The 14,576-nt window shown below is 49.1% G+C and overlaps 1 protein-coding gene across 50 annotated transcripts in view; it reads right to left on the bottom strand.

The window, feature by feature from the left end:
- The window catches only part of SORBS1 (sorbin and SH3 domain containing 1), a 226,494-nt gene that overhangs the window by 33,440 nt on the left and 178,478 nt on the right, over positions 1-14,576 (bottom strand). For 31 of the 50 annotated variants that reach the window (XM_013054706.2, XM_045068674.1, XM_013054707.2 and 28 more), the window contains 3 exons: positions 14,157-14,206; positions 5,741-5,913; positions 2,976-3,061 (listed from right to left, as the gene is read on the bottom strand). In XM_013054706.2, the coding sequence (XP_012910160.1) occupies positions 2,976-3,061; positions 5,741-5,913; positions 14,157-14,206 (309 nt within the window). Of the gene's footprint in view, positions 1-2,975; positions 3,062-3,713; positions 5,193-5,740; positions 5,914-14,156; positions 14,207-14,576 lie in introns of all 50 variants that reach the window. The other 19 variants (XM_045068658.1, XM_045068659.1, XM_045068662.1 and 16 more) reach the window with 1 other exon arrangement.

Genomic DNA, 14,576 nt, shown 5'->3' with positions numbered 1-14,576 from the left:
CCCTGCAGCCGCACCCCACACGCTCTGCGGAGGACGGAGGCCGCACCACGCAGGGGACCCCAGGGGACCCCTGGGCCACGGGGGAAGGATGAATTCCAGACAGTTACACTGTCCAGAAAACTATCTCCCGGCTCAGCCAAGAGCCTCCTGATCCCAGTACATGGCCCCAAAATCCAGGCCCTCCCGGGGCGGCTGCCGGTGGGGGTGGGGAGCCATAATGTGGAGCGTCTACAAGCCTGCTGGGCTGAACGCGGGGGGCTGGGAGAGCTCCCCTCACCTCACTTAGGCGGTGGGGATTTCGCAGTGTCTTCCCATGGTGGGACCAGGGATGGCTGATTCCTCCCACCCAGATCTGGGCTCTGACTAAGCCAGGGCTATGGAACTAGGTCATTTTTTTGTACTTCCGAGGTCTGTTACTCTGATATGCTCCAGAGCAGAGCCGCCCATTTCAGAAACTATGCACCCCTTCTCCGAGGCTGGCCAACCCCTCCCCTGAGCACAATGTTTAGGGGGCCTTGGCACACGCACCAAACGCTACTTACGTGACTGACAGACATCATCAATTACTTGCTTACTGTACGTTTTACACAACTATCTCATTAGGTGAAATGAGGCGGAGTATAAAGGAGTGATGTAGAATAGAAATATAAAAGATGAACTAGGAATAGAAACACCTCAGTTTAGAAGAATCATGCTCTCCTAAGTTAAGGAAATAGTCATCTACTCCTATTCTTAAAGACTTCTTTTTCTCCTTCTATTTTTAAAGGCTGTTTCAAATAATTAAACAATGTTGCATTTTACCAAATGTCCCTATGTCCTATTAAAGTGACCCTATGGAACAGAATTTTAATGTGTTTTCTTATTCTATACCGATCATTACATTCCTGGGGTTACCACTCCTTGTAGAAAAGCAGTAATGAGGACCGGTAATTCTTAGTATTTTCAATAAGGCATTTGTCTCCTTCCAGCAGGCAATTTAATGCCTCATGTGACACCCAGCCCCAAAGGATGGTGGGCCTGATTTTCCCATCTTTCACCAGGGACTATGAATAATAATAAAGAAACCACTTCTCAGATGGCTGTGGATGTCAAGGGCTCAGGCAAGCTGTCGTAAAGACTACCTGAGGAAAGACATGACATGGTGCTTCGAAAAAGCCCAACACCGCTGAAAGGGCACTGGCCCAGGAATGTGGAGCCCTGGTTTCTAGCTGTTTCTAGCTGACACCAGAGGGTGTAAGTTAATTTGCTGTGTCACCTCCGGCAAGTCACTACCCCCTGGAGTCCTTTCCTGGCTTACACAATAGGCTTGGCGACTAATGTCCCTTCCAGAACTGACATGTTCTCATTTTCTGAAATGCCACGATCATCAGTAATTCATAAGTTTTGCAAAAAAAGCTGCCAGGACTGACCCTCCATTAGCTGGAAGTGTGAGCTGTTTCTGCAGCAGTGGGGAGGGACTGCTGTTGGAGGCTCCTGTGGCCCCCTGTGCTTGGGTCACTGTTACATCAGATCAGTGGAAGTGGACAGCGAAGGAAGTGGACCTGGTGCCTGGATCAGACCTCAGCAAATCCACCATCCCCACAGTTTGACGACAGAAGCCAAATGCCATGAATAAAGACACAACATTTTTAAGGATCTGGGAGCCAGTGTTATTCAGGGAACAAGCTGCTCCCCTTCTGAACACACCTTGTAATATAGCAACTGCTAAGCCAACTAAGTAAAATCTGCCTCCCATGGGGTAGGCAGGATTCTAGCACAGCGCCTTCCATGCTGGATACTAGTGTTTGTACTAATAACATGAATGTCATCTTCCTCCACCTTATATAGGTGGGAACCTTGTATCCTAGGAACAGCGACTAGAAACAAAATGGTCTGTGGCCTGATGGACACTCACTGTGTTTGTCACCTGTTCTTATAAATAAGTCTGCACATCTCACGCTTTCTTCCTTCTTTACCCGGATTATTTTAATGAATTACTGTCTGTTTTATGCCTGCATGGGGGCAGAGCTACGGTCTTTTCGTCTCGGCAGCCATAACTATTATCATTCAGCCCCATTCAAGGTCAGCCTTACCCTAAATCCTTAAGGAAAATCCACCTCAACTTGGAAACCTTTCAACGATACAGAACGCAGGAAAGGGGCTTCAGACTTTATGGGGAAAGGGACGGAGCTGTGTATACATGGTCAAAACAACTGTTCCACCTCCTAACTTGATACAGGAAAATGGTCACTGGAGCTGGTTTGATCTATAGGACCCTTCCTGCTAGGAATGCAAAGTCCAGAAAGCATGCCTCAAAACACCACTATATCACAACAGAAGCTGGTGATTTTGCCCCTTTAGCTGATAAGCACAATGGCCTCTTCTGAAATCCCAAGAGAACACACTCCTTCCCCAGGCATTCCATTTCCGTGTGGACATTTCAGCCGTGGCTAGGAGAGGTGCGTTCCCTGAAGTTCTGGTGGGGGTTTCCCAGGATCTATGGGGGTAGCTCTTCTTCTGAGTTAAAGGCAACTTCTTCAAATTGTTTTATAAAATGTATTACGGTGGTCATTATGTATTATTTTTTAGTTTCCTTTCTCCTGCTGCATACTCCCCAAAAGGAATTGTGCTTTGTGCCAACAGAGGGGTGGGCAGGACTGGGGAAATATGTGGGTGGTTTCCCTAGAGAGTAAGAAGGCAGGGATGGGGAAGAGGAGAGCAAGTGGCACCAACTCTGGGTCCCCCTGCACGGAGCTGAAGGCAGTGGCGAACCTCCCCTGCAGGGACGCTAGTGGGACTTGGCACTTACAAACTATTGCCTGTGGGGAAATCGGTCCTAGAGAGCTGACGCCACATAAAAAGCCATTTGTGAAGACACCAATTTTTGCTCCCTATTGCTAGGTCACGTCATCTCCCTGACAGATGTCTAGAATGTTGGCTTCCTTCATTTTTTTAAATCTGCCTAAGAGCTAAGAGATTTTCAAGATGCCATTTACCTCTTTATCATCATGACGCCTCCGAATAAATTCTTCCGTGGATTCCAAATAATCAGCAGGTATAAAATGCCTTGGTGACTCCGAATCTTCAAAACAACAAAGTAGAATTAAAACGTGCCAGGATTTAGCAGGAAACCAGACTGGGATTAAGATTTCACCCTTCAGCCATTATCCTTACATTCACAGTCGTGGATTATAGACCAACACTCAAATTCTGAAGAAGAACCAAATCCTCCCCCCCCCGCAACACCTTTTCGAATTTACTTGTAAGCCAGTTTAATACAAAGAAAACTAATCAGAAGGCAACAGGTGAGTGGAGAGAGGACCTTCTGTGAAAAGTGTCCCTCCTAAGAGGCGTGCAGGATCTCACAGAGACACACCGTACACGCACACACACACAGGGCCACTGGGAGAGGCTGCCTCTCAAAAAACCACGGGGTGACTGAGGATTGGTGTGAACTCCAAGGGGTTCGAGAGTTCACATGGGCGAATTTCTCAGCTGAGCTAAACGGCCAATTTTTCTTTCGAAACAGAGTTTGGTGGTTAGTCTAATGACATGGGGGGCTTTGTTTTTAAAGAAGTGCAGCCACTACGAGCCATGATTAATTGCCAAGCAAAACAAACAGAAAACAAAGGACAGACCAGAAAATGAGCACCAAGGGCACACGGGAAGAGGGGACAGAGCAAGCAAGGTGGAGAGACGGGTGAGGTGAAACCGGGCAAATACACAAATGCCACCTCCGAGGGACGTTCCCAGTTCACTGTGTGGGTTGTTGTTCCTGTCCAGGCCGGGGTCTGAGTACGGCACGGAGGAGTTGCCATTATGAAAGGCCCTCAGGCAGTCATCTGGGACTGCGGGTCTCCCCTGAGGGGGCTCCGAGATCCGGCCCAGCCTCGCCATGGTGTGTCGGGAAGACAGGCGTTTGGGAACCGAGGGCTTCCCCCCACAGGGGGTCTCGTCCTGCTGGGGCTGGCTGGGGAGGTCTGGCTTCTGGCCGGCCTGAGGAGCTGAGAAGTCACCAGGGGGAGGCTGCCTAGGGTGGGACTGGAGGGGCTTTTTCAATCGGAAAGGGAGGGGGCTCATTAGGTAGATGTTCCTGAGGAGCGTGCTCCTGTCCCCCCTGAGATCTGGGCGCCAGTCAGACTGTCTGGACGTCTGCTGCTGCTCGTGCTTTCGGATGGTGGTGAAGCGGGTGTAGGAGGCCGGGCAGGTGCCCTTGCACTTGGTGAGGCGGTGCTTGGGAAAGTCTCCGTGGACACTGCTGCTGCTGCCCTCTCTGCTGTTGCTGGAGATGTTTGAACAGTGGTCGAGCTCGTCGGAGCAGGCAGAGAGGGGCTCAGAAGGCGCAAGGCCCCTGAAGCCCAAAGGGGGCTCGACCATGTTGCTGCATGTTGGGGTGGCATAGAGCCCCCCCGGGTTCATCCCATCCAACTCCCGGGGTCGCAGCTTGGTCGACTCCAGGAGGGACTCAGCCGAGCGGGCTGAGGTCAGGCCACTCCGGGACAGCACAGGCGTGGGGGACTTGCTTAGCCTTCCAGACAGGTCTAGGGACGGCATGGACCTCGACCGCTGAATCAGCTGCTCAAATGCTGTGATGCGGGAGGAGACGGTGTGCTTGGGGATGTGTTCCGAGCCCTCCTGGCTAGAGCCCAGCTCTCCCCTGGCCAACGCCAGGCTGTTCCTTTCGAAGTGGGAGGCAAGATCTCGCACGCTTGAGGAGGAGATGGAGCCCAGGAAGAGACCAGCTCGGTTGATGTGGTGCATGTCCCGGTATAACATGGTGAACTGCATCCCGGCCTTTCTGGAGAGAGGGCAGGGCCTCCTGGTGCCAGTGCCGTATTCCTGGAGGCTCACGGTGCTACTCGACTTGCTGTCCCACTCTCGCCGGGAGCGCGTGAGCAGGTTCTCGATGCTCCCCCCCACTCGGAGGGGGAGACCTCTTTTGGAATCATTCAGAGACAGTGAAACACAAAGGTTCTCACAGCTCTGAGCCTTTTCTGCCGGCAATAAGACACTCTTCTGTTCCTGTAAAAGAGCGCTGGGAGCGGAGAGCCTGGGTTTGAATTTGGAGGGAAGGATTTCCGAAATGCAGGCCTTTGCAGCGGACAGGGGTTTCTTGTGCTTACACATGGGGCCTAATGCATTGCTAGAGCTAACCGTTCGGCTAGGAACTGAAGATGAAGAAATCATGTGAGCATTCCCACCTTTACGATCCACTGGAAAGCATGCAGAATAAAATAAACAGACCCATTAGGTTAAAGCTGAAAGCTGCTTTAAAAAAAAAAATGAAATAAAAATAAAAGGGAGAGGTTACATGCTCATTTGTCTTAAGGGTTTTTGTTTTGTTTTGTTTTGTATTTTAATTTCCAGTTGATGTCCGGAAGCAAAATAATCTGTGCTGCAAAGCAGGTGCAAAGATGCAACGAAAAATGGCCACCCTGCTGTGAGTTACGGAAGGCTAAGGCTTAGCTACGTTCTAAGAAGAGGGAATCAGAACGAAAAAGAGAGAGAGATGCTTTAGGGAGAGCAAGGTTGGGATTCGAAGGAAGGGAAACTAATACCAGAAAGAAAAATGGCCGGTGAAAAACTGGGGGAGGGGGCTCAGACGGCTCAGAGGCCTGGAGATAGACCTGCACAAGGCAAAGGATATCCCAGGAGCTGGAAGTCACCCGCTGCCGATACCCCGACACCGGGCCTGGATGGGCGAGAGGCATCTGGATGACCGTGTGGCCGGGTCAGAGCCCCGCAGGCTTCACCCAGTTACCTTTAGTGGAGGCTGAGCTGGAGGGTCGCTTGAGCCCGCTCAGGCCCTGGAGAGGGATGTCTCCACCTTCCAAGACGCTCTTATAAATCTGCCTCTCATTCTCCAAGCTAGCGAGATCCCCAGGAGCCCCATCTGATTCCCTCTTCACTGCGTGGAAGTTGGAAGAATAGATACTGAAGACAACGTGATGTTAAAAGAGGGAAGAGAGAACAAGAAAGAACGGGACTTAGAACGTTTGACATTTTTCTCGAAAGCACATTACCACCCGAGGACAAACAACACCCTTTTTGGGATCCTAGTCAAGCACTGTCCTTTCTAAAGGGTGTTCAAGCCCAAGGGTGGCCCCAAATGCTCCGGAATCTGCCCCAACAGCAAAAGTGCTGAGAAGACCGCATTTGTGCTTTAAAAGAGGACCTCTGAGAAACTCTGCCTGGGGGGGGGGGGGTTCTTGGGGAGGGCGGGGGTGGGAAGGTGGTTGCTGCTGGGGGCCCGGCGGGTGCACACGAGACGGTGCAGCCGAGGATACGGGGGGAGCCCCTGCCAGGTCGCCAGCCAGAGCTGGCGACTTCAAGGTCACCACCTGGATTATTTTTCTGGGTTACTCTTCACAAGCACTTTGGCTGACAGAGCACGGAAGTCAACCATTTTCCTGGGTCTCCGGGAAAATCAGCCCCTAAGTGAAAGTGGAACCTGGGATTCTATACGCAGTTACCATCCCCCCACAGGTTACACCAGCTTCTTTCACATTTGCAGTCAGAACCCGGTAACAGGAATTGGAGTATACACTAGGACTCCTTTACCTTTCATTTATTTTTATCTTGTTGAAATTCTAGGTATTTTTGCAAGTTACCACAAATCCTTTTAGGAATGAGGTGGGGCACAGAAAAAATTAAGAGCACTTACTCACTGAGCCCCTCCCTTCCCCTAATCCCAGTTTTCTAGGCCCCTCACCCACGGGCACACGGAGACACACACTCAGTGAACAACCAACCTCCTTCCCACAGAAGTACTCAGGCCTCTGCTCGGCTGCTTTTCAGTCCTACTGAATCTGGTTTACAGGTATCAATGAGGACTTTTTTTTTTTTTTTTTTTTTTTTTTTTAGCTCTGGAGATGCAAACAGCTTGACAGAATTTCTCTATCCCAATATTTTACGATATGTATTTTATCAAGTGTACAGAAAAACTTAAGTAATTATAACAGTGAACCCCCACATATTCTGGGCCCCCAGATTCAACACAGAACATGGGGCTGCCTTTGCGGCATGACCCATCTATCCATCTCTCTCCCTCTCCCCATCCTTCAACGATGGGATTATTCCCCCATTTCACACAGCCTCTCCGTCCCCACAGTCACAGACAATGACAACGACAATATTACACAACCGGCTGAGATATCCTGTGTGGGAGGCCGGCCGATCCTTCTGTCTTTAATCCTCACAAACAATCCTACTTGCCCCATTTTTGGTTGAGGGAAGGAGGCACCAGGAGATCCAGACCCTTGCTGAAGCAGGCACTGTCTGTGCAGAGGCAGAGCCCGGCCCTGCACGGCACCCTCGGCTGAACACCTCTCCACAAATGAGGTGGCAGTGCCTTCCCAGAGCCCAGGCCTGCACACCGCAGGAGGCCTGAGGATGCTGGAGCTCCAAAGATCACTGCCGGGCATCCCCTGCAGTGAACGTACCCCGGGGGATGAGAGGCCCCAGAGCCCAGGAGTCAGGAATGGAGAGGAGGAGCCTGTGGTAGAACAGGCAGTGGGTCCACCCCAGGATAGGAACGTTCCCTGAGTAACAGCACTGCTCCCTACCCCCTTCCCATAGCTGCTGCGGCCTCCCAGGGCTTTGCATGCTCTACTTCAGGGGACTGACTGCCTGGGGGCTCAGGGTTCCCCCGGTCCCTTCTCCTCATTCTCTCTGGCTGATGTCAGGGGATCAAATGCTTTTCTCCTCTTCTCAGCCTAGACAGAAGAACATGACTGAAAACTTAGGGGGAAAGAAAACCTACTCTCAAAGCTGAGACCACAAAAGCGTGTGAATGAACGGAGTCCGCAGAGCAGCCTCCAAGGTGCGTCTCAGAGAGGAGAACCCTCCGGAAGAGGCGGCATGATGGGGATAGACTCTTTCCCCCAGGCCGTGCCCTCATTTGCAGGGGCCCACCAGAGGGTCCACACGTACACCCAATAAGTATTTGTTGAATGAATACGAGGTCACATTTTCTGAAAGTAAAATGGGCACACATGATCTGATTAAGGAAATGCTTTGATTCATGAAATGTGTTTAGAAATTCTTCCACAAGAATTTCATCACATTCACTTAGGCTCCTCATGTCGGTGACTCTAGAACCCTCAGAACAGTGGACACAGTAAGACTGCAGGGACTTAGCATGGCCCCGGCCTAGGCTGGCTGGCCTTACTGGGGCCCTGGCTCCTGACCAGGGGTGTCCACTCCCACCCTGGGGACAGAGGCGAGGCTTTGCCAGGCGCAGAGGCCTCAGAACAACGGCTGCCACCTGCACAGCTTTTGCTCTCCTGCTTCTACCTACAGGGGTGCTTGAAGATGTCCCCCCAACCATCTGATCGATAAAGGCATCAACTCCATCCAGAGGGCAGAAAGACCCTTAAAGGTGACTTGCAAGGTTCTGGCACTATATGCCAACTTCCATCAATCTAAGTGCCTCTAAACTGACTAACTTCAAAGTTTTTAATTAAAAATAAATCTGCCCCTTATCTCAGTTTCTCTTTCAGAGCCTTCCCTCGCTTTGGTTCCATTTTCTGGTTTTGTTGTTCAATTTAACTCCATTGCTCCTTTTTATACAATCTCAACATCTAAAAGACCCATGTACAGGTATCCTTTAGCCTTGCCAACAGTTGTGGTGAGGGGACAGTCTCTTGGGCCCTACTCGCCTTGGTTTGTGGTCACCAGACCTCCCTCGGCATGGGGAAGGGGCTGCCAGAGGCTTCTATCCTTCTGTCCTTTGAATTGCCTCAGCCTTGGTCAGAATGTCCACGCTGGTCTTCTCTGGTTCTGCCTAACTTCATTTGGTCTGACTCTCATGGTACCCAGCTGCCAGACTTCACACCTCCCCTACCTCACCCCTTGTCAGAAATCCTCTCCTGCCCTCAGCCACTCCACTTTCTGGCTTTATTCCATCCCTTATCACCATTTCGTCCTGCTTCCCCACCAGAACGACAAACCAGCAACTCAGGAAACCCCTCAGAATGGATTTGCTATAGCTAATTGTTTTCTTTCTGATACCGAAGCCAATATGCTTTTTCCAGATGGGCAACACTTCCCAACTGGGGCCCTCCTTGGTTAAAAACACATCTACAAATTCTGGAACAACGTTTTCAAATGTATCCTCGCCATCACATCTTCTAGCGTTGGAAAGACATACAACATTTGTCCTGTTGTACCAAAGGGAAACTGAGGGCCTGAGTGTTGAAGGCAAGTGCCAAAGGTCTCACAGTTGCTGGTCTCTCCTGTGCCCAAATAGATCAAATGAGATGGGAAAAGCAGCGGGGCTGATGAGGAAGGCCCAATCAGCATTGGCAGCCACCGATCCCATCACAGAACAGCCAAGTTCAGCTGTCAGCAGCCTGGGCGAGCCAGTTTCCACTTCAAAGACAGCAGGACAGACAACTCATCCTCTGGCTAAGATGCAAAGGGGGCTGAATTTCAAGGGGATTCAGCAAAAACATACTTGCTGGAGGAGTAAAGTGAGAGAATGGGGCCAACAGTTTGCATGCCTGTGACCAGGTGGGCTCAGGAGGACTCCAGCCTGACTCCAACAAGCAATGAGCGTCAGCTAAGGATAACCCACTCTGTTAGAAAACTTGGAAACAGTGTGTTTCTCAGGTTCTTTCATCTGTAAAACCAGCAGGCATGGGCATGGTAAGACCATCCAACAAATCCACCTTCAAATCTGTTATCATTTGCGCCTTCCTCCTGAGCTCCAGAGCTGTACATTCAGCTGCCTTCTAGGCACCTCCCCGTGGGTATATTCCCCAGGCATCTTAAACCCCACATGCCCCAAACCAAATCCACAGTTCTGTTCCTGTCTCCCATGGCCCAAGCCAGAAAGCCCACGGAATCAACCCCTTTCTCCCCCTCCTTGCTCCCCAAACCTAACCAGTCACCAAGTACGGCTTACTCCCTGTCCTGACACAGTGCACATCAGCCCCTTCCCTCGACCTCCCCGGCCACCACCCAACCACTGCTCACCTACGTCTCTGTAGTAAGCACACCCTCACTCCTGCCTCTTCAGCCCTGACTCCCTCCAGTCATCTCTGCAAATCACTGCCCATGATAATTTCTATAAAAGACCTCACGGGGTCATTCCACTGCTCATTTTAGTCACTCCGATATTTATTGAGCACTTATTAAATATGAATCACTCTCCTATGTAGAGCTTCAACAGGGAATACAACAGACAAAAAATTCCAGCCTCGTGGAATTCACTGTCCAAAACCATTTGTTGATTGCAGCAAGGGGAAAAAAAAAAAAAGTAACTGCTTTAAACTGTGGCTTTGGGGGAAAGGAGTCTAGGAAATCTGGGGAGGGCAGTTTCCTCTTTAGCCTTTGTACTGCAGGAAGAAAATGATCTTTTCGATTTATAATTTGTGATTGTCGTTCCCTCTCTCCTGTGTCCCATCGCGACGTTTACCACACTGGCTTCTATCTGTGATTTACAAGTCTGTGTCCCCATTACACTCTGAGCCTCTGGAGGGCAGGCGGTTTACGTTACCAATCTTTGCACGCCTGGTGCCTACCACTGCTTTTCAATAAATAATAGAATAAATGATTCTATAAAGTTAAACGCTCGCATGTAGATTTCTGAGAAATGAAAATCACATTTTCAAGGCCCAAGGGAGTCTCTCTAATGTTTCATTTAGTTCTTCAGGTAATGATTTGTGTTTTGATCTTAGGTTAAGAGAAAGGGTTGGTTTTGGGTTTTTTTGGTTTTGTTTTTGTTTTTAAAAGCTTGTTCTTGAGCACCACCTGCTGGCCAAATAGAGGAAAGCTCGTTGGTTAGGAAAAAAAATATCTGAGTGATAATCCATGCTGAAATGCCAACGATGAGAATGAGTAGTCTTCAGGACTGCTTTAAGATCTGATAGCTCTAGGGAAATAACATACAAAATTGGACACTGTTATTGCAAGCATTAAAAAAATAATTTTTGAGAATAAGGTCTGGTAGTTCTACTGGGTATTGGGGACTATGGGTAGATTTCTTCCTCTCTATACCCATATTATTTTAACACAGTGATAATGAATCATGCTAATTAATAAAATTCCAAAACTGAAATTCTGTCCAAGATATGAATACAACTTCTTCAGTGACCACTTTTTTTTTTTTTTTTTTATCCCAATGTTTTTGAATGTGGGGCATCCTGTGCTTTCTCCTTCAGTCCTTGGGGTAAGTCCAGTCTGGCCAATGTTTCTTTCAACACATCCTCCCCAACCATCCAGCGAGAGGGGCCAGATCCAGGCTGCAACTGCAGCCCTCAGTGCTGAGTGCGTTGGATGCTAGTTAATTAAGACTCACAAGCACATTCATTAATTCCGCATTTACTGTGCACCTCCCTGGGTGTCAGGCTTCCCACCAATTCTAAACAAGGAAAAAAAAACCTTACTTCCTCGTTTGAACAAAATGGAAGAAAACCCCACCTGCCTTACTGAAAAATCCCCAAGTGGAAGACTAGCAGGAGGAAAAAACTCATTTATTCCTGCCAAGTAGTTCATGAGAGCCAGGCTATGGCTGAAACACAGAGGTCTTTGGAGACCTATTTCAATGACACAAATAAGAGCACTTGATAAATTAACCCAGCAAATATCTTCAGGTCCACAAATACTTAGAATTCTCTGAAAGCAATTTGCTCTTTGAAGTAGTTCGCCTCAGGTCCTTCGATCCTGCTAACACAGTATTACACAGTTACTGACATTGTTTTTTTTCTTTTAAGCACTCAAGACCAGTCAACTGTGGCATGTTTTCTGTGAATTTCCTGCCCCATTCTGAATCAGGACAGTGCAAACGAGAGCTTATCACTAACACGGTCCCCTGGCCTAGAACTTCATTGTTCCTCCTTCAAGCTCCGGCTTGATCGGGTGTCACAGGCATCCCACACCGCCTTTATGTACTTGTTTCCTCACCTGTAAGATGGGGACCAAACACAATGCTCCGTCCTGGAATGGTGAAAGGACTAAATGAGGGAACGTAGCTATGACGCCAACCACAGGGACTGGCGCATCGTACACGTCCAGTCAATCACTAGGATTATTTCATTCAAGACCTGCGCTCCTAACTTCGACAGCCTGTGGGCACGGCTTTCTCTTCGGAATACATTTATGATCTTCTTATTTATTTATTAACTTATCATATTGACTAATTACACCCCGAGGGCCCAAACCAGGAATACTTTCAATCCTTAGTGTCTCATTCACCACTTTGCGTTCTTATTTAGCAACATTTTTGGGGATGTGTGATTTGCTGCCCAAACTAGTAAGGAATGATACCGTGTGCCCCTATGATAATACTGAGCATAGTGCCCCGGATCCAGTAAGAACCCACTAAGGGAATTGACTAAGGAATTCACTAACCAGCTACCAGCAGCAGCCTTTCCTGTCCCACGCACTCTGGGGAGATGGGGAAAGGAAAGGGGGTTGAGGGGGGAGACCACGCAGAGGGATTAACATTGGGCCATCCTGAAAACAGGATTATAGGAGCAGGGAGAGACCTGGAGGGATCAGTGGGCAGTCAGGACTGCCCAGGTGACAAACAGGTGGGTGGCCTCAGGGGACAAGGAGAGTTTGCAGGGAGCTTCAGCCTTTGTCTGCAGGTAGCCTAAGGGCATCTGCTGCACTTCACTTCTGAAAGCACATCTCTGGGGACCTAGAGGACCTGTGACTTATCATCTTCGCAGCTGACGGCACAGTTCAACTAGCTCCTTACAGACAGTGAGCCTCCGAGCCCAGAGTGGAGGGAGATCGGGAAGGGGTCCGGATGCTAGATCTGAGCTTTGATGTTTGTCACACTGCTGGGCTGATGACTGACCCAACAGCAGGCACAAGACTTAATGCCTGGATTTGTCCCAAGATGGACTGTCCTCTCAGGCAGGTAATTTCCCTTCTAGCTGCTGTTCTCATATATCTTCTCAATTTCTTCTTCTGCTGGATAAACTGATCATAATCATTAACACACATATTTATAGAAAAAAAAATGAACAGGGGTGCCTGCGTGGCTCAGTTGGTTAAGCAGCTGCCTTCGGCTCAGGCCATGGTTCCAGGGACCTGGGATCGAGCCCCACATCGGGCTTCCTGCTCAGCAGAGAGCCTGCTTCTCTCTCTCCCTCTGCCTGCTGCTCTGCTTACTTCTGCTCTCTCTCTGTCAAATAAATAAATAAAATCTTAAAAAAAAAAAATGAACAGAGTGGATCTAGCTAGAGATTTGGTCACTGTGCTAAAAGAATTAAGATTTTTCCAATTTTCCCCTGAAATATCCTAATCCCAGCTGACTTTCAAATGAAACTCCTCCTGCTGAACACATTCTTTGGCAAGGTACATAGGACATTCCCAAAGGACCACAACATTTGCCAAAAATTCCATAAACTCAGCATTCCAGTCTAGCCAGGCTTCTATTTGAAGAGGTGAAAATTGCTTGTTGTGGGTTTACCCAATCCCAATGGAACAGGAAACGCTTGTGCCTTTCCTCCTCATTGTACTTCTAAGAATGAGATATTAAATTGGGGACAGGGAGGCTCAGGGCCTACTTATAGGAGTTCAGTGCTCGCTATGTACTGCGTAGGTAAGGGGCAGGGGACCGCATGGAGACGTTTCAGCTGGGATAATGGCTGCATGGCAAAATACTGAGAAAAGTCATCAGGCGTAGGGCTCTGGATGGTCTGGAGAGGGGGAAAGAGGCTGACGGTTACTCCGTGAAGTGAGCAGAGTGTGCACATATCACCCAGGCAGAATCCTGATGGTTACGAGGAAATAAATCCACACCTTTCAGCATCAGTCAAGTTAGCCCCCTTCTGGCCCTATCTTACCCTGGGACAGGTACTGACTGAGGACTCAACCCCACCATCCCCCGACCTTTACACCCAGCGCAGCGTGTGTCAGTCACACATCCCATCCAAGAACCAGCCCACGAGTGGGTTTGGACTCCCAACTGAAACTCACATTCTAAAGGGAAAGAAGCCAACACACGGAAAAGCTTCCCGAAGGTAATAGGAATCATGGCAAAATGAATATGGAGGAGGAGGAGAAAACAGAAGAAAAATAATTTGAAGATGATGATTAAACTGCTACTTATCACCGAAGCCACGAGATTGACACAAGTAAAACACACTCGGATCCAAAACACAAGCCTCTTTCCATCTCTGACATTAATACATCAGGCCACAGATGGGGCGGCAACTTACTATCCAGGAGCCTCCGCAGAAATATCCGGGCTGGGGCTGACTGCCGAGCTCTGTAAATGCCAAAAAAAAAGAAAGAAAAGAAAAGAATGTAGATCATTTATTTTGCATCAGATGTTCCTAGTCAAGGGGGAAAGAGAGCAGCCCTTTTCCTTTCCTGATGTAGCCAAGGACCTTTGGGAGATGGGCCCTTAGCTGGTAAGGGGTCTGTGCTGGAGGATTTCTGGGCCAGCCGGTGCTCTCTGGGTGCAGTGGAAGATGGCCCCTAGCTTAGACTTATCTTTCATATAAATATAGATCCATGAGTGGATAGCCCACCATCTGGCCAACATGCATTAGTGACATGGACAACACCGCCTTCAACAGCTCATCCCCAGTCCTTGGAGCCACTGGCAAACCCACTAGAGACTCCGTCATGCACCC

This window comes from Mustela putorius, unplaced genomic scaffold (genome assembly GCF_011764305.1).
Source record: "Mustela putorius furo isolate JIRA1106 unplaced genomic scaffold, ASM1176430v1.1 tig00003909_pilon_pilon_pilon, whole genome shotgun sequence".
Taxonomy (NCBI): Eukaryota; Metazoa; Chordata; class Mammalia; order Carnivora; family Mustelidae; genus Mustela; species Mustela putorius.
This window is presented reverse-complemented; position numbering and strand designations above follow the sequence as displayed.